Source organism: Taudactylus pleione, unplaced genomic scaffold (assembly GCF_031769625.1).
Source record: "Taudactylus pleione unplaced genomic scaffold, aTauple2 ptg000279l, whole genome shotgun sequence".
Classification (NCBI taxonomy): Eukaryota; Metazoa; Chordata; class Amphibia; order Anura; family Myobatrachidae; genus Taudactylus; species Taudactylus pleione.
The window spans coordinates 839387-859420 of NW_028284681.1; the positions used below are offsets into that span (position 1 = coordinate 839387).

Sequence of the window (20034 nt, forward strand, 5' to 3'; positions counted from 1 at the left end):
GAAAATAAGCCCTACCCTTACTTTTGAAAAATGGTCCAAAATAAGCCCTCCCCCAAAAATAAGCCCTAACAAAATTCCCATTTTGTCCGGTCCCTGCGCTACACTAAAATGCCCCCAGCTCCGCTCCCGTATGAAATGGATGTCAATGTTAAAGATTTAACAGTGGCATCCAAACACAGCTGTAGCGTCTCACTGTCTCACAGTGAGCGTGCGGCAGCTGGCGTGCGTGGCAGCGTCATTTACAGCAGCGCCACGGAGGAGAGTAGAGAAAAAGAGGAAACAAATAAAGGTACTGTAAGTAAAGAATAGTAAAGCAGGACTGAGGGCATGATGGGGATAAAAACAGGACTGAGAGCATGATGGGGATAAAAGCAGGACTGAGGGCATGATGGGGATAAAAGCAGGACTGAGGGCGTGATGGGGATAAAAGCAGGACTGAGGGCATGATGGGGATAAAAGCAGGACTGAGGGTATGATGGGGATAAAAGCAGGACTGATGACATGATGGGGATAAAAGCAGGACTGAGGGTATGATGGGGATAAAAACAGGACTGATGGCATGATGGGGATAAAAGCAGGACTGAGGGCATGATGGGGATAAAAGCAGGACTGAGGGCATGATGGGGATAAAAGCAGGACTGATGGCATGATGGGGATAAAAGCAGGACTCAGGGTATGATGGGGATAAAAACAGGACTGAGGGCATGATGGAGATAAAAACAGGGCTGAGGGCATGATAGGGATAAAAGCAGGACTGAGGGCATGATGGGGATAAAAGGAGGACTGAGGGCATGATGGGGATAAAAGCAGGACTGCTTTTATCCCCATCTTACCTGTTTACTGAAATTACTGTGTCAATGTTAATTAAAATAAGCCCTACTCCGAAAATAATCCCTATGGTGTTTTTTTAACCAAAAAAAAATAATAATACAGTGTCTTATTATCGGGGAAACACGGTAATTGCTGTTGCTGGTACTGAGAACCAGATGCTTTTCTGCAGCAGCAGCAATATGGAGGCTGTCAGTCCCTTCTATAGCTATTCAATGCAGTCTGAATAAAATGTGCCGAGCAGCAATAATTATAACATATTGCTGTCATTTTTTTATGTTGGAGTCATTTGGTTTGCTAAAATTATCCTTTGTTGTGATCAAACAACCACATTTCCCAATAAAATGTGATTTTTCCATTTTGTAGATCAACTCTAATGATGACAATGGAGTCCTACAAGGCAACTGGAGTGAAGATTATAAAAATGGAGTCAGTCCTTCTATGTGGAATGGAAGTACTGCCATTTTAAGACAATGGTACAAGAGTGACTGTCATCCTGTCAAATATGGCCAGTGTTGGGTCTTTGCTGCTGTGATGTGCACAGGTAATGGGCAATACATTATGATGTTGCTTAAAGTATTATTTTTGTGTTTCAGTTTATGAAAAGTTCTGTTTTGAGCATGCAACACAGTGTAATATACAACATTACTGGATCTAGTTTTCAACTGCAGTAGTTTTATGCTGAGGCACACCCAGTGGCGTAACTTCATCCCAGGTGCCCGGAGGCAAGATAAATGTTGGTGCCCCCCCCCAAACTAAAATGTACCACCCCCCAGCACCTATGCCAGCCCCAGCTGCCGCCCCCCTTATGCAGTTCCTTTTATATAATGCCCCCAGTAGTGGTCCGCCTATGTAGTGCTCCCCAGTAATGGTCCCCCTATGCAGTACATCCAGTAGTGAGCCCCTTGTAGTTGCCTCCAGTAGTGAGGCCCCTTGTAGTTGCCCCCAGTAGTGAGGCCCCTTGTAGTTGCCCCCAGTAGTGAGCCCCCAGTAGTGAGCCCCTAGTAGTGAGGCCCCTTGTAGTTGCCCCCAGTAGTGAGGCCCCTGTAGTTGCCCCCAGTAGTGAGCCCCTGTAGTTGCCCCCAGTAGTAGGCCCCTGTAGTTGCCCCCAGTAGCAGGCCCCTGTAGTTGCCCCCAGTAGCGAGCGCCTGTAGTTGCCCCCAGTAGTAGGCCCCTGTAGTTGCCCCCAGTAGTAGGCCCCTGTAGTTGCCCCCAGTAGTAGGCCCCTGTAGTCGCCCCCAGTAGTAGGCCCCTGTAGTTGCCCCCAGTAGTGAGCCCCTGTAGTTGCCCCTTACACTTATCGTTATTCCCGCTCCAGTGCTGCTGCCGTCCATCCCTGGTGTCTGCTCCTCGGCACTATGGGAGTGATGTCATTACGTCACTCCCATAGTGCACTGCGGGACCCGGAAGACGGAGCTCACTCCTGAGCTCCGTCCCCGGCGTCTGCTCCTCGGCACTATGGGAGTGACATTATGACGTCACTCCCATAGTACACTGCGGGACCCGGAAGACGGAGGGAGCTCCGTCCTCCGGCTACCGCCAGGAGGATAGGAGCCTGGCGCCCGCTGGTAACACACTCAGCAGTTCCTTTTATATAATGCCCCCAGTAGTGGTCCGCCTATGTAGTGCTCCCCAGTAATGGTCCCCCTATGCAGTACATCCAGTAGTGAGCCCCTTGTAGTTGCCTCCAGTAGTGAGGCCCCTTGTAGTTGCCCCCAGTAGTGAGGCCCCTTGTAGTTGCCCCCAGTAGTGAGCCCCCAGTAGTGAGCCCCTAGAAGTGAGGCCCCTTGTAGTTGCCCCCAGTAGTGAGACCCCTGTAGTTGCCCCCAGTAGTGAGCCCCTGTAGTTGCCCCCAGTAGTAGGCCCCTGTAGTTGCCCCCAGTAGCAGGCCCCTGTAGTTGCCCCCAGTAGCGAGCGCCTGTAGTTGCCCCCTGTAGTAGGCCCCTGTAGTTGCCCCCAGTAGTAGGCCCCTGTAGTTGCCCCCAGTAGTAGGCCCCTGTAGTCGCCCCCAGTAGTAGGCCCCTGTAGTTGCCCCCAGTAGTGAGCCCCTGTAGTTGCCCCTTACACTTATCTTTATCCCCGCTCCAGTGCTGCTGCCGTCCATCCCTGGTGTCTGCTCCTCGGCACTATGGGAGTGATGTCATTACGTCACTCCCATAGTGCACTGCGGGACCCGGAAGACGGAGCTCACTCCTGAGCTCCGTCCCCAGCGTCTGCTCCTCGGCACTATGGGAGTGACATTATGACGTCACTCCCATAGTACACTGCAGGACCCGGAAGACGGAGGGAGCTCCATCCTCCGGCTACCGCCAGGAGGATAGGAGCCTGGCGCCCGCTGGTAACACACTCAGCGGGCACCCGGCAAATGGAGGGTGCAGGGGTGCGACCGCACCCTCCGTAGTTACGCCAATGGAGGTGGAGCGCCGAACAGCGGCGCTCCTTCTCCATGCAGCTCCCGGGGACAATGGAGCCAGGTGCCCCCTTCATGGCTGACGCCCGGCGGCAAATGAATCCATTGTCTCCGGGAGTTCCACCACTGGGCACACCTAATGTGTCAAATGGGGCAATCCAGCTACCCCTGGAGTGAGGAGGACATGCCAGTTCATGCCCAATCAGCTCCATTGTACTTTTGCGCTAGTGCGGTGATGTTAAATCTTCATGGTGCAATCAACCTGCCAGGCAGCTGGCCCTTCAGCCACTTTCCTTTTCAAAAATAATTATAAGCCTGGGCCTGGGGTGCCCTGGAGAGGGGGACCCCTTTATTGGGGTGGTGCCCAGCTCCCCAGGGATCCCCGGCCTGACTAGCGGTCAGGGTTGATGCTTCGGCCGGGGGGCCTGGTGAAAGGGCTCCCCTGGCTATGGCATTAGCCCCCAACTAGAAAAAGTCCGGTGCTGATACTGGATGATTCAGAGGAACCCTTTGCATTTTTTCCCCTGTATTTCCAGAACCAGGACCGGCTCAGAGCCCAGTGCTGGTTGTGCTGAATATGGGGGACCCCTATGTCATTTGTCACTTGTATTTTGGCAACCAGGACTGGTTCTGAATAGCCCCGTGCTGGTTGTGCTTATTACGGGGGACCCCTATCTCATTTGTCCCCTGTATTTAGTACAACCAGTACTGGGTCTGCAGAGCCCAGTGCTGGTTGTTCCTTTGGGGCGGAGGGGCACGCTGCTTTTTTCTAAATATTAACTTTCATTTTTTTAAACAGCAGCACAGACGGATCTCACTGATCCGTCCATGCATCTGTGTTAATTTTATCACACACAGATGCAGGCATCATGGATATCCCTGATCAGAGCCTGCACCGGTCATGCCGCCAACGCCGCTACACCCCCCCTTCGGATCACGGCTGCAGATAGCGCCTGCTTCCTCCACCGAGTTCCACCACCGCTACCACCCGCACTGGCCAGCTATCTTTGTGCACTCAAGTGAAGCCACAGTGAGTACACCTGCTAAAGGGACCAACTGAGGCTGCACAAGAAGTTAAAGCTTCCTATCTGTATAATGGCGCATTTCTGAGGTAATAGTTTAAAACTGTAACTTTCTAATTTACCTGAACCCCAAAAGCACCTACAGTGGAATAGGTACCTAATAAAACAAACCCCAAGTTTAAGTTCGCTCTGTACCCTGACTAAAGCCTTCCCAAAAATCCCCCGTAGAGAACAGCAGAAAAATGGTCCTAATTGAGAGTGTCAGAGAAAAGTGTTGGAACTTTAGATTACTCCCAAATCCTAATTGTTTAAGTTTTTGTCCTGAAATTTGGCATGCAGCACCAAGCAACATTTCTACCAGTCCATGCCAAATTTCAGCTTGGTACCTCCAATAGCTTTTGAGGTGTAGCCCCTTAAACACCATCCCCCCTCGGGAGTTCTCTATGGGAGAATTACGTTTCATTTCGAGGGGACCCCTACGTCATTTGTCCCCTGTATTTTGGCAACAAGGACTGGCTCTGATTAGCCTGGTGCTGGTTGTGCTTAATACCCCTACTTCATTTGTCCACTGTATTTAGCACAACCAGCACTGGGACTCCAAAGCCCGATGCTGGTTGTGCTGTGGGGGCACGCCATTTTTTTTTATATATTACATGGATGGAACTCACTGATACGTCCATGCATCTGTGTCTTATTGATTTAATTTTCTCAGATGCATGCCCAGCGCCCGTGAATCCCTCTGTCGCCCGCTGATTCTTCTGTGCACGGCCCTGTTGCTGCCACTGCTCCACACCCCCACTGCTGCCACTGCCACACACACCTGTAGCCTGCCTCTGCAGCCGTTTCTCCCTTTGCACCCCCAAAAAACCTCCTATGTGCTGTCCGCTCCTCCACCTGTGCTAGTGTACCTATTTGTTGTCCTTCCCCCTGCAGGTGGCCCGGTTTGCTCCTCAAAACCCTGATGGTTAATAAATTATAAAAAAACAATGAAATTCCATAGACAAAAAACCTTACGGTTTCACATGCCCCATTAAGGCTTCTTAGATACTGTATGATCTGAAATTTCACAAAACCTACTGAATTTGTGCAACTCAGACTAAATAAAAGCAATGAAATTCCGATCATTAAGGCTGACGCCTTAATGGACGTGTTCCTTGCGCAATACAGATATGGTATGCTATCACACTCTGTGGCTAACTGCAGATTCAGCACTCTCACAGAGTGAGATTGCTGTCACTCGCAAAATGGTGGAGCAGAATTGTGTGCTCATTGGAATACACACATGCAGTTTATGCAACTGAGGTCTGAGCAGAAGATAGAGCTGCACAGATGGGATCACCATCGCGACCATCCATCACGATGGTGGACGGCGCCAGGCCACCAGCCAGCTGTGTGAGCCTCAGCTTACTCAGGCTGGCCGGCTTGTGAGGCCAAGAAACTGTATATATATATATATATATATATATATATATAAAAAAATATAGAAGATTACAGCGCCAACTCAGTTTATACCCCTTCAGACCCTCAACCCCTAAGGCAGGCGCTGGCTGGCAACTTTTAGCCTGGGGGCAAATGTATGCAGGTGGCCCTGGCAGAGGAGTAACGTGTAGCCAGGGTGCCTGGAGCACGTGCGTGCTTAGGCGCCCCCCCCTCAAGTGTTCCAGGGAGGAGGCGGGTCCATATGGAGTTAATGTAAAGTAAAAATAAAGGTATGGGGCAGCCCCCTGTAGTGGTGCCCATATGCAGTGCCCTCTGTGCCCCAGGAGAGGACCCCCTTATACGGGCCACCAGTAGTGATCCTCGTATGCAGTGCCCCTTATACAGTGCCCCCAATAGTGCTCCCCCCTGTGCAGTGCCCCTTGTGCCCCCAGTAGTAAGCTTCTTATATAGTGCCCCCAGTAGTGGTCCCCCCTGTGCAGTGCCCCTTGTGCCCCCAGTAGTAAGCCCCTTATATAGTACCCCCAGTAGTGGTACCCCCTATGCAGTGCCCCCAGTAGTAGATCCCCCCCTTGTAGTGCGCCCAGTAGTATAGTAGTCCCCCCCCTTCCTTGTAGTGCCCCCAGTAGTAGTCCCCCCTTGTAGTGCCCCCAGTAGTGCTCTCCCCCCTTGTAGTGCCCCCAGTAGTGCTCTCTCCCCCTTGTAGTGCCCCCAGTAGTAGTCCCCCCCTTTGTAATGCCCCCAGTAGTAATCCCCCCCTTGTTGTGCGCCCAGTAGTAATCCCCCCCTTGTTGTGCACCCAGTAGTAATCCCCCTTGTAGAGCCCCCAGTAGTAGTGCCCCCCCTCCCACAGTACACACACACACACGTAATAAATAAATTAAATAAAACCCACTTACCTGAATCCCCGCTCCCGCTATCCGTTCCTCCATCTGTCCTCCCGGCTCCCGCATTATGGGAGAGACGTCATATGACGTCATGACGTCTCTCCCTTTACCCACTGCAGGAGCCGGAAGATGGAGCGGCTCCTGCAGTGGGAGTAGCGGCAGTCAGTGAGAGTCTAACAGACTCTCATTGGCTGCCACTCAAAACAAACACACAGCTGCTGGAGCCGGTGGCTGTGTGTTTGTCAGTCACTGTGTAGCGCTGACCGAACTCCGTCCGGTCAGCGCTACACGCGCGGTGCAGTCTGTGTCACAGAGACACAGACTGCCCGCGGCCCGCATGGCGCTGCGGCCCGGGGGGCACATGGCACCCTGCCCCCCCGGCCCAGCCCGCCACTGCCTTAAGGTCTACACACCCAAAAAATAAAGACGCAAATCGGATTCAAAGTCCATGAAGTGTATCATGCTTGGTTATTGCTATGAGATTAAAGGATATAGACTCTGGAATCCAAACACTAAAAAACTTGTCAAGTCAAGAGATGTTATATTACAAGAAACAGCACCACTTAAAGAAAAGCTGGAGTTGGAAATGCACAACAAGTATGTGTCACTGTATATGCCAGCAGCTGGAGACATATCTGAACCAGAGGCTACCAGCGTGGATATCCAATGACAGAGAAAAACTTCTGTGATATCAAATTGTGGAAAACCACCAAGGAGATACTATAAGGTATTTGCAAATATTGCGCTTAGTGATCCTCAAGAAATGACTGGTTTGAATGGAAATTAGCAACAGATAAGGAGATGAAGTCACTTAATGACAACAGTTGTGAGTTTGTAAAATAAGTAGTGGTGTGCACCAGCCACTTTTCGTGTTTTGTGTTTTGGTTTTGGATCTGGATCTTTCTTCGTGTTTTGGATCTGGATTGGTTTTGCCAAAACCACCCTTCCGTGTTTTGGGTTCTGGGTTTTGTGTTTTGGATCTGTATTTTTTTGAAAAAAAGGCATAAAAACAGCTAAAATCACAGAATTTGTAGGTTTTTCTGCTCCTATGCTATTATTAACCTCAATAACCTTAATTTCCACTCATTTCCAGTCTATTCTGAACACCTCACACCTCACAATAGTGTTTTTATGTCCAAAAGGTTGCACCGAGGTAGCTGGATGACTATGCTAAGCGACACGAGTGGGCGGCACAAACACGTGACCCATCTAGGTGTGATACTGCAGTGGCAGACAGGATGGCAGTTTGAAAAACTAGGCCCCAAACTGTACATAATGCAAAGAAAAAAAAGAGGTGCAAGATGGAATTGTCCTTGGGCCCTCCCACCCACCCTTATGTTGTATAAACAGGACATGCACACTTTAACAAACCAATCATTTCAGCGCCAGGGTCTGCCACACAACTGTGGCTGAAATGATTGGTTCATTTGGGCCCCCACAAAACAAGCTGGCAATTAATCTGTCCCAGCACAAACTGGCTCTATGGAGGCAAGATGTCATCCTCATCCTCCTCATCCACCGATTCCTCACCCTCTTCAGTGTGTACATCCTCATCCTCACAGAGTATTAACTCGTCCCCACTGGAATCCACCACCACAGGTCCCTCTGTACGTTCTGGAGGCTGGTCTCCCTGGAAGAGCTGATAATTAATTTTGATGAACATCATCTTCTCCACATTCTGTGGAAGCAACCTCCTACGCCTTTCGCTTACAAGGTTCCCGGCTGCACTAAACACTCTTTCGGAGTACACACTGGAGGGGGGGCAACTCAGGTAAAATAGAGCCAGTTTGTACAGGGGCCTCCAAATTGCCTCTTTTTCCTGCCAGTACAGGTATGGACTGTCTGACATGCCTACTTGGATGCTGTCACCGATGTAATCCTCCACCATTCTGTCAATGGTGACAGTATCATATGCAGTGACAGTAGACATGTCAGAAATTGTTGCCAGGTCCTTCAGTCCGGACCAGATGTCCAAACTTGGTCCTGCCTGCCCTGCATCACCGCCAGCGGGTTGCTTAGGATACCTAAGTTTTTTCCTGGCAGCCCCAGTTGCGGGAGAAAATGAAGAAGGAGCTGTTGACGTGTCACGTTCCGCTTCAGCTGACAGTGTGTCTTTGCACCTCTGCAGGCTTGTGTCGGCCGGAAAGAGAGACACCACATAGGCTTTAAACCTAGGATCGAGCACGGTGGCCAAAATGTAGTGGTCTGATTTCAACAGATTGACCACCCTGGAATCCTGGCAAAGCGAATGAAGGGCTTCATTCACAAGTCCCACATGCCGAGCGGAATCGCTCCGTCTTAGCTCCTCCTTCACTTTCTCCAGCTGCTTCTGCAAAAGCCTGATGAGGGGAATGACCTGACTCAAGCTGGCAGTGTCTGAACTGACTTCACGTGTGGCAAGTTCGAAGGGCTGGAGAACCTTGCACAACACGGAAATCATTCTCCACTGCGCTTGAGTCAGGTGCATACCCCCTCCTTTGCCTATGTCATAGGTGGATGTATAGGCTTGTATGGCCTTTTGCTGCTCCTCCATCCTCTTAAGCATATAGAGGGTTGAGTTCCACCGCGTCACAACCTCTTGCTTCAGGTGATGGCGGGGCAGGTTCAAGAGTGTTTGCTGGCGCTCCAGTCTTCGGCACGCAGTCGCTGAATGGCGAAAGTGGCCAGAAATTTTTCGGGCCACCCAAAGCGTCTCCTGCACGCCCCTGTCGCTTTTCAGAAAATTCTGCACCACCAAGTTTATTGTGTGAGCAAAACATGGGACGTGCTGGAATTTGCCCAGATGTAATGCCCGCACAATATTGGTGGCGTTGTCAGATATCACAAATCCCCAGGAGAGTCTAAGTGGGGTAAGCCACTGGGCGATGATTTCCCTCAGTTTCTCTAAGAGGTTGTCGGCGGTGTGCCTCTTACTGAAACCGGTGATACACAGCGTAGCCTGCCTTGTAACGAGCTGGCGTTTCTGAGATGCTGCTACTGGTGACGCTGCTGCTGTTGCTGCATAAGGTGATACATCTATCCAGTGGGCTGTCACAGTCATATAGTCCTTAGTCTGCCCTGTTCCACTTGTCCACATGTCCGTGGTTAAGTGGACATTGTGTACAACGGCATTTTTCAGGACACTGAGGACACTTTTTCTGACGTTTCTGTACAGTCTCGGTATCGCCTGCCTAGTGAAGTGGAATCTAGACGGGATTTGGAACCGGGGACACACTACCTCCATCAATTGTCTAAATCCCACTGCACTAATGGCGGATACCGGACGCACGTCTAACACCAACATAGCAGTCAAGGCCTCAGTTATACGTTTTGCTTCAGGATGACTGCTGTCGTACTTCATCCTCCTCGCTAAGGACTGTTGGAGGGTCAATTGTTTAGTAAAAGTAGTGGTGTTCCTACTTCCTCTCTGGGATGATGAACGACTCCCAGCTGCAACAGCAGCAGCGGCAGCAGGAGGCGTAGCAATACAGGATCCTCCGGAGGAATCCCGGATAGGAGAGTCAGCCATGCCAGTGACATGGCCTGCAGGACTACTTCCGATCCTGACTAAGGAGGAAATTGACGAGGAGGGAGTTGACGGTGTGGTTTGCAGGTGCTTGGATACAACAGGACAACGGGATTTAGGTCTCCCTGGTCTGCTTACGGTCTTAGCCAAAGTTTCTGAACTTGACAGTAACTTTTTATGAACGCGCTGCAGGTGCCGTATAAGGGAGGATGTTCCTAGGTGGTTGACGTCCCTACCCCTACTTATTTCACCTTTACATATGGTACACATGGCAAGACAGTTGTTGTCCGGATTTGGATAGAAATATTGCCAGACCAAAGAGGTGGAATGTTTGGTCTTCTGCCCAGGCATGACTGTGATGGGCTTTTTCATCCCACGGACAACAACTGTCTCCCCCGGAGCCTGATTTAAACAAACCACATCACCATCAGAATCCTCCTCGCCAACTTCCTCCTCAGCGCCAGCTACACCAGTATCCTCATCCTGTTGTACTTCAACAGTGACATCTTCAATTTGCATATCAGCAAGTGGACTGTGGGTGCTCCTTTCAGCACTTGCAGGGGGCGTGCAAATGGTGGAAAGAGCCACCTCTTCCCATCCAGTGCTGGGAAGGTCAGGCATCGCAACCACCACCACACTTGGACTCTCCTTGGGGATTTGTGATATCTTCTTAGAAAGCACAGTTCTTCGCTGTGCTTTTGCCAGCTTAACTCTTTTGATTTTTTTAGTGGGAGGAGGGCTTCCATCGTCATGTGAAGCTGAACCACTAGTCATGAACATACTAGGGATCGACCTTAGCCGTTCCTTGCCACTCCGTGTCGTAAATGGCATATTGGCAAGTTTACGTTTCTCTTCAGCTGATTTAAATGTTTTTTTCAAGGTCATTTTCCTGAACTTTGTCATTTGGGATTGTATGTGCCCTCTACTATGACATTGGGCATCGGCCTTGGCAGACGACGTTGATGGCATGTTATCGTCTATGTCATGACTAGTGGCAGCAACTTCAGCACTAGGAGGAAGTGGTTCTTGATCTTTCTCTATTTTATTTTTATCGGAGAAAGTTTGGTCCTCCATTTATGTTATATCGATTTGATATATACGTGCGGCTAAACACAGAAAATATTTTTTTATTTTTGCTGGAGAGTAGTGCACTTTGTGGGTTACACCAGCCTTTAAGAAATGAGCCAGCCGGCTCTTTACTTATGGGACACAGGCGCACGCTTGGCGCTGCTCCTTTGTTGATGCACGTGCGGCTACTGCGCACACAATTCACAAACACAGAAAATATATTTTTTTTTGGTTTGGAGTGTACTTTGGGGGTTACAGCACCCTTTAACGGTCAAGCCAGCCGGCCCTTTACTTATGACACAGGCGCACGCTTGGCACTACTTTGTTGATGCACGTGCGGCTACTGCGCACACAATTCACAAACACAGAAAATATATTTTTTGGGGGTTTGGTTTGGAGTGTACTTTGGGGGTTACAGCACCCTTTAACGGTCAAGCCAGCCGGCCCTTTACTTATGACACAGGCGCACGCTTGGCACTACTTTGTTGATGCACGTGCGGCTACTGCGCACACAATTCACAAACACAGAAAATATTTTTTTTTTTGGTTTGGACTGGAGTGTACTTTGGGGGTTACAGCACCCTTTAACGGTCAAGCCAGCCGGCCCTTTACTTATGACACAGGCGCATGCTTGGCACTACTTTGTTGATGCACGTGCGGCTACTGCGCACACAATTCACAAACACAGAAAATATATATTTTTTTGGTTTGGACTGGAGTGTACTTTGGGGGTTACAACACCCTTTAACGGTCAAGCCAGCCGGCCCTTTACTTATGACACAGGCGCACGCTTGGCGCTGCTCCTTTGTTGATGCACGTGCGGCTACTGCGCACACAATTCACAAACACAGAAAATATATTTTTTTTTGGTTTGGACTGGAGTGTACTTTGGGGGTTACAGCACCCTTTAACGGTCAAGCCAGCCGGCCCTTTACTTATGACACAGGCGCACGCTTGGCACTACTTTGTTGATGCACGTGCGGCTACTGCGCACACAATTCACAAACACAGAATATAATTTTTTTTGGGGTTTGGACTGGAGTGTACTTTGGGGTTACAGCACCCTTTAACGGTCAAGCCAGCCGGCCCTTTACTTATGACACAGGCGCACGCTTGGCACTACTTTGTTGATGCACGTGCGGCTACTGCGCACACAATTCACAAACACAGAAAATATTTTTTTTTTTGGTTTGGACTGGAGTGTACTTTGGGGGTTACAGCACCCTTTAACGGTCAAGCCAGCCGGCCCTTTACTTATGACACAGGCGCACGCTTGGCACTACTTTGTTGATGCACGTGCGGCTACTGCGCACACAATTCACAAACACAGAAAATATATTATTTTTTTAGCACTTGGGGGGAGCACTCCTGATGGACAGAGCACCCCCTGGACAACACTACAGCACCCCTTTAGGACTGGGACACTGCACAGGACTTTGGAGTGAACACAGCCCCTATGGAGAACTGACTGCACAACACTGTCCAGCCAGCCCCTTTGGACTTTGAAGTAGTGGACACAGCCCCTATTAACAACAGCAGCACAGCACAACACAGCCAGCCCCTATGGACTTTGAAGTAGTGGACAACAGCAGCACTACACTACACTACACTACACTACACAGCCCAGCCAGCCCTAACTCCCACCCTCCCTCTTCACTGTCCACAGCCGAGTGAGAAAATGGCGCCGAAGCGGGTACCTTATATAGGATCCAAAACCCGCGAGACTCGGAAGGCGGGATGATGACGTTTTTCCTCGATTTCAGATCCGAGTCAGGCGGGAAAAGTCGAGCCTGACTCGGATCGGACTCGGATCGGGGGGGCTCGGGGGGGTTCGGATTTCAGAAATCCGAACCCGCTCACCCCTAAAAATAAGTAACTGTTAATGTGGTTCACATGGTCAGCAAGAAGAATCCTGCTGGTGTCCTTACCAAGGAATGTGGACTAGACTCAATTATAATGTTGATATATTAATTTTTGCATTTATTGCTTCACTTACATAGACAAATAATACTTTATATAATTTTTTTGTTGGACAATTTTTTGTCATTTATAATGTGACAGGTGCGTAGTAACAAGACACCATTGATTTGTGTCTACAGGATGTAATTGTTAAATTCAGCCCAATGGACAGATGAGGAGTTATTTCAAGCAAAAAATAAGCAGAAATATAATTACAGTCCTGTAGCCATATAGAAATATCTGCATTTTACTTTATGACGGTTCTAGGTGCAGGCTAATAGGGCCGTCGTCCGGAGCGCCAACACCTAGAGGGCGCCACTGAGAAAAAAAAAACCTAGAAGGAAAACAAAATAAAAAATACACCGGTCCCAAACCCCCCACCAGCCGGTAGGCTGCATTTGCCGGGCACCCCCTGATATTTGTTATCAGCAGGCACCCGGCACCCTCCCTGCAGCAGCAGCCGAAAGCCGGAGCTCACTCCTGAGCTCCGGCTTCCGGCAGAGAGAGTACTATCGGAGGGACGTCATGATGTCATGACATTTCTCCCATAGATCCGAGGAGCCGCGGTTGGACCGGACGGAGTGGGGCTAAAGGTAAGTATTGTGGGGGGTTTTCAGTTGGAAGCACTGAGGGCACGATTATAGGGGCATTACTACTGGGGGGCATTACTACTGGGGGACGACTATAGGGGCATTACTACTAGTGGGCACAACTACAGGGGGCATTATTTCTGGGGGCATTACTAATGGGGGCACTACTACTGGGGACATTACTACAGTGGGCACTACTATAGGGGGCATTACTAATGGGGGCATTACTACTGTGGAGCATTACTAATGGGAGCACTACAATAGGGGGGCATTACTTATGGGGGGTTTACTACTGGGGAGCATTACTAATGGGGGCTCTACTAATGGGGGCACTACTAATGGGGGGATTACTACTGGGGAGCATTACTAATGGGGGGAATTACTACTGTGGGAACTACTATAAGGGACATTACTACTGGGGGCATTACTACTGTGGGCACTACTAATGGGGGCATTACTACTGGGGAGCATTATTAATGGGGGCATTACTACTGTGGGCACTACTATAGGGGGCATTACTAATTGGGGGATTACTACTGTGGAGCTTTACTACTGGGGGAACTACTATAGGGGGCATTACTACTGGGGCATTACCACTGCGGGTACTACTAATGGGGGCACTGCATGGGGGGCACCACTACTGGGGCCATTGTGTAAGGGGCACTACTACTGTGGGCCTTGTGTATAAGGTACACTAATTTTGGCATTATGTAAAAGGGGCACCACTTTGTGTCATAACATAAGGGACTACTGTGTGGTGTAATTTGAATTGGGGATAATGTATTATAAAGGTAATTACTGTGTGTGGCACAATGTATTATACAGGGCATTACTGCATGTGGCATAATGTGTTATACAGGTTATTACTGCATATAGCATAATGTGTTATAGAGGGCATTACTGTGTGTCGCATAATGTGTTATAAAGGGCATTACTGCGTGTGGTATAATGTGTTATAAAGGGCATTACTGCGTGTTGCATAATGTGTTATAAAGGGCATTACTGTGTGTCGCATAATGTGTTATAAAGGGCATTACTGCGTGTGGTATAATGTGTTATAAAGGGCATTACTGTGTGTGGCATAATGTGTTATAAAGGGCATTACTGCGTGTGGTATAAGATGTTATAAAGGGCATTACTGCGTGTGGCATAGTGTGTTACAAAGGGCATTACTGCGTGTGGCATAGTGTGTTATAAAGGGCATTACTGCGTGTGGCATAGTGTGTTATAAAGGGCATTACTGCGTGTGGCATAGTGTGTTATAAAGGGCATTACTGCATGTGGCATAGTGTGTTATAAAGGGTATTACTGCGTGTGGCATAGTGTGTTATAAAGGGCATTACTGCGTTTGGCATAATGTTATGTTATCTAAAAAAAGTTATTTCTATTTATTTATTTATTTTTTTTGGGGGGGGGGGCGCAATTGGGAACTTTCGCCCTGAGCTCCACAATGTCTAGAACTGGCCCTGGCTGTAATATAATTTTTTGCTTTAGTCTCTGCACAATTGAATACATGTAAACATCTTTTTCTATTTCTGTAAGGTAAATTTCTAGTTAGGAAACATATATATGTAAAACCTTTAATCAGGGCTGGATCGAGGCACATTCGACCAATGCGGTCGAACAGGGATGCCACCCATAGAGGGCGCACCCCTCCCAATCATTCCCGATGTCAGTGGGACAGTCCCGTTTTTCGGGCACTGACGCGCTGTTCCATCCCCAGGATGAAGTCTCCCGCGGGCGATTGGGAGGTTGGGCACCTCCACCGCCACAGATGTACGGCGCTGCCAACCCCAGAGAGGAGGAATGCAAGAAGAGGGCTGGGGGCAGCCTAGCTAGTGATGTAGTGTTGGGCTCGCCTCTCCAAAAAAATCATTCAGGGGGTGTGGTCTATGGTGAATAGGCCACGCCCCCAATTTCGGTCATATGCGCAGGTAACGGGCGCATAAGTCCCATTCTACACACGGCGCAGCTCCCCTGGAGCCAACCCTGCCTTCAAGGTTATCATTGTCAACAGTTCCAATATGTAGTAGATGACCTATTGTCCCCCCCCCCCGCCCACTCCCCCAGAGGTATGGAAAGAGACACACACACACACATATATATATGTAATTTATGTTAGCTCCTGCAATGACCCGGGCTATTGTGAAGTAACTCACATTTCCTTCTTTTCCCAGTGATGAGAAGCTTAGGGATCCCAACCCGGGTTGTAACAAACTTTGACTCTGCTCATGACACAAATGGAAATCTGATTATTGATGAGTATTATGATACGACTGGCAAGAAACTTCCTGAAGAAAGCAGTGACAGCATCTGGTAAGGCACAGGCTGATTCCATAACAAATAATAATAATAATAATGATAATAATAATAATAATAATAATAATAATAATAATAATATGTATTTAGTGTTATTTCCAGAAACACAGAAACAGGGGCGTACAGTACATGATTCTTATCAACGTGCACATACTGCATATTGCCATCCCTACCTCCTAACCCTAAATGGGCCGACTAGACGGGCCAAATGGTTGCTATCTGCCATAAAATCGCATTGCTCTATAGTGCAACATATACCCACATTACACTTTTACCAAGTCCCTACATGTAGACACTTTTGTAGGACTGTGGTACATATGAGAAGGTGCACACTGTAGAGAAAGGATCAGTTTTTGGACCATAACTAATTACAGCTTTCCCGTTTTTTCCCCTAAAATATTGCTGGGTGAAGACCGCTTTATGTCTTATGTATGTCATGAGTGTAAGGTGACACCAATGTTGGCGTTATTCTTGTGATACCTGTATGTTTGTAAATATTAATGATTCTGTATAGAATGGTGTATATTGTACGATATAAACTACACATACGGTAGTTCTGAGTCGTTCTGAGTCACACGCAAATCTCAGATGCGCACAAATCTCCGGGATTTCAGCATACTGTGCATGCGCAGAAGAAAGAAATCCGCTTTTGTGCATGTGCTGGATCCGGTATATACACACACAGACAGAGTTCGCTAGTGCATACGGAGTGATCTGTCCATTTATTGTCTGGGCGGTGACCATCTGAACACACGGAACTGTGGGAGTGTCATGGGTGTATCATAGGCGTGTATGCCAACTTCCGTGCTTGATCACAGGGCCTGATTCAGACCCGTTCTCTAGAATGCGTTCAGACGCATCCGTCAGCAGCCAAAGGACGGGATGTACTACGGTTGCGGTGACCATTCCGCCAGTCACCACAACCTTGCTGATCGCATATGTACTAACATATGCGATTAGTATCGCAAAGGACAGCTCTTGCGATAAGAGCTGCCTTTTGGGAAGCAGCCAATGCTGGGTGAGGGGGTCTCCATGGGACCCTGCCCCCTCCGAGCCCCGGGAACTTCCTGCTGGTGACCTGTGCAGGAAGTCCTGGGCTCCTCCTCCTCCTCCCTGAACCCGGAAGATTAGGAGGAGGAGTAGGCAGGGGACCCAGGAGGAGCACGGCCGACGACCATGGAGAGTCAGGTGAGTGGCAGCCATTACTGGGCAACAGCGGGGAGGCGAGGTGGTGGCAAAGCATCGGGTGCGGTAAGAAACCCATAGGCTTCTATAGGGTAATGCCATGTTTCTCTGGCGTTACCCTCCGCACCGATAATAAGGTGGCCGGGGCTTAGTACATATGGAAATGCGGTAAAAACACAGAAAACGGGGTTTTTACCGCATTTTTCCTTTAGTACATCGCACCCAAAGTATGCAAAGATCGGTAGCAAGACATTAACATGCCCACTATGTTTGCCGTGCGATCGCGGTATGTATTTAGACGCCTACCAGCCTGACACAAGATGCCCACTTTCCCTTAGTAACATACGTCATCACCAGGAAGTGTATTAAACAATCGTTAACATCGGACCCATACACAGCACTTGTGGCTGACCATACCCTACCGCAAACACTGCAAGTGCTGCTGTGTGTAATTCAGCCATGTGACGTGTGCGCTGACTATGCATCTTAATTATGCATGCCCCTGAAATGGCATTCAGGTGCACAGACATGCCTGCGTTCGCACCGCCACACCCCTGTTACCATCGACCATTGTTTTCAGTGCAACGAGATAAGATTTGCGGGATTCAAAGACGTTAATCAAGCCATACAATAAATATCAGTTAAAAATACATTTATTACAAAGTAAAAGAAAGAGAGTAAAATATAATAAACACTTAACTTGCTTGACAGATCATCTACTTAGAACATAAATGGTTTCATTCCCAGGAGCCTCTCTCCAACAGTTTGGAGCTGGATCTCGTACATCGAGCATAGGCCTCGGCCATAGGCTATATGCTGTAGGCTGGTTAAAGCTCCTTGCATGCTGACAAATGACAGCTTTAAGTGAAAAACTCCCTACATAATCATTTAACAAGTATAAAGGTCATGTTTGGAAATATACAGTAAGTGAAAGAAAGAATAGACACAAGGGGGCACTGTAGCATCAATTATGAATGTTGGACATCTAAAGAGACATTTATGGTGTTTGCTTAGATTAATGGAATCAGGATTAGTAATGTTTGGCCACAGAGAACTTTGTCCTGTCCTTAGGTTCTTTCTGTCAAGAACACCTTATGCAATGTTTTACCATCTTCTAATGTCTAACCATTGTCTAATGCCTTATACTGTACATTTATAAAATCACACAACAATATGGCTTTCAGCAACCATTTTCTGTACTCCCATTACAACCACCCACAAACAGCACGTCCTGTCACTCATGCTTGCGGAGCATCTTTATACTGGGTGCAAACTCTTCCCGATCGCATGGACTAGTTCGCATGCACTGCGTCTTGTACGCATGCGCAGATTGCAAACATCGGCAGGCTACGTGTGTATCGAACGGGTCTGAATCAGGCCCACAGTGTGCAGACGGAGATGGGACGGCTGTTTCAGATGATGATGATGGTTCCGGCTGTGGACATAAAAACAGTGGGCATGATGGGCTTCCACATTCAGATGCACATTGATATTATACGCGAGTGTTCTCTTGCATTAGCTTAACGAAGTAAGTAGACTACTGCAGCTGTACAGAAAAGTGGATGCAGATGTGCCCGAATCTGAATCAGGGTCCTTATTTGTACAGACACCCTATTGGAAGTGTAAACTGCAAACCCAGACCATTGGCATAACTAGTGTATTTGAAGCCCAGGGCAACATGACAAATGGAGCCTCTCCCCCCAACTATGGGCCTGATTCAGAGATGGACACTAATGCGATCTCAACTGCATCTAGTGTGCATTTCCCTGGACGGCGCCTGGCAGCGTCGCCGAGTCCGACAGCACCCAGGGCACATGCCCCGCTCTGCCATCCCTAGATATATGCCACTGACCCAGACCCTAACCCTCCAAGTATGTGATACAGTCAGGGAAAGGCTCTGTGCCTGGTTGCTAAAACAGGGAATGCTCACCTAAATTATCAATCTGTAAACTCATCTAAATAACTTCTTTTGCATTTTGGCATAATATATTGTCATTTGTTTTGCCTGGCCTGTACTCTGTAAGAAATGTCCTGATGCGCCCGGCTCCCCCATCAGAAGTACAATTTGCATCCATGCAGCCATCTCCATTTTGAAGAGCCACGCGGTTTCCTGTAAAAATAGTACATGAATAAGCAGATTAAGCTGGTTGTCATGGCAACCGATCATTGTTAAGCGCTTTCAATTGGTTGCTATGGCAACCTACCATTGCTAGGCAATTTGAACTGGTTGCCATGGCAACCGACTGTAGTTAGGTAACTCAAGCTGGTTGCCATGGCAACCGTTGCTAGGCTATTTGAACTGGATGCTATGGCAACCGACCGTTGCTAGGAAATTTGAACTGGATTCTATGACAACCAACCGTTGCTAGGCAATTTGAAGTGGTTGCCATGGCAACCGACCACTGCTAGGCAACTTAAGGCCCAGATTTATCGAAGCATGGAGAGAGATAATGTGGAGCGAGATAAAGTACCAGCCAATCAGCTCCTGTCATTTTTTAAAACACAGCTTGCAAAATGGCATTTAGAAGCTGATTGGTTGGTACTTTATCTCTCTCCACTTTATCTCTCTCCAAGCTTTGATAAATCTGAGCCTAAGACAAAAAAACAGCACTTTTGCAGCTTTATGATTGGTCCTTAGACAGTGTAGTCTACCACAAACTCTCAAGCTTTGGGCCGTATTCAATTAGTTTGGCATCCGCGGAAAAGTTTTGCCTGCCCGACTTTTCGCTGACATTGCGTGTTTTGGAAGCGGAAACTTATCATGCGCGTCCCCGCTATTCGCTGTATTCAACTACAAATCACGCGGAAACGGCAAGCGGCGAAT

At 48.5% G+C, this 20034-nt stretch overlaps 1 protein-coding gene across 1 annotated transcript in view; it reads left to right on the forward strand.

Annotated features, from left to right (window-relative positions):
• LOC148512613 (protein-glutamine gamma-glutamyltransferase 5-like) overlaps positions 1–20034 on the forward strand; it is a 52245-nt gene that overhangs the window by 17628 nt on the left and 14583 nt on the right. The window contains exons 6-7 of the mRNA XM_088481940.1: positions 1195–1372; positions 15884–16022. Of these exons, the coding sequence (XP_088338066.1) occupies positions 1195–1372; positions 15884–16022 (317 nt within the window). The remainder of the gene's footprint in view (positions 1–1194; positions 1373–15883; positions 16023–20034) is intronic.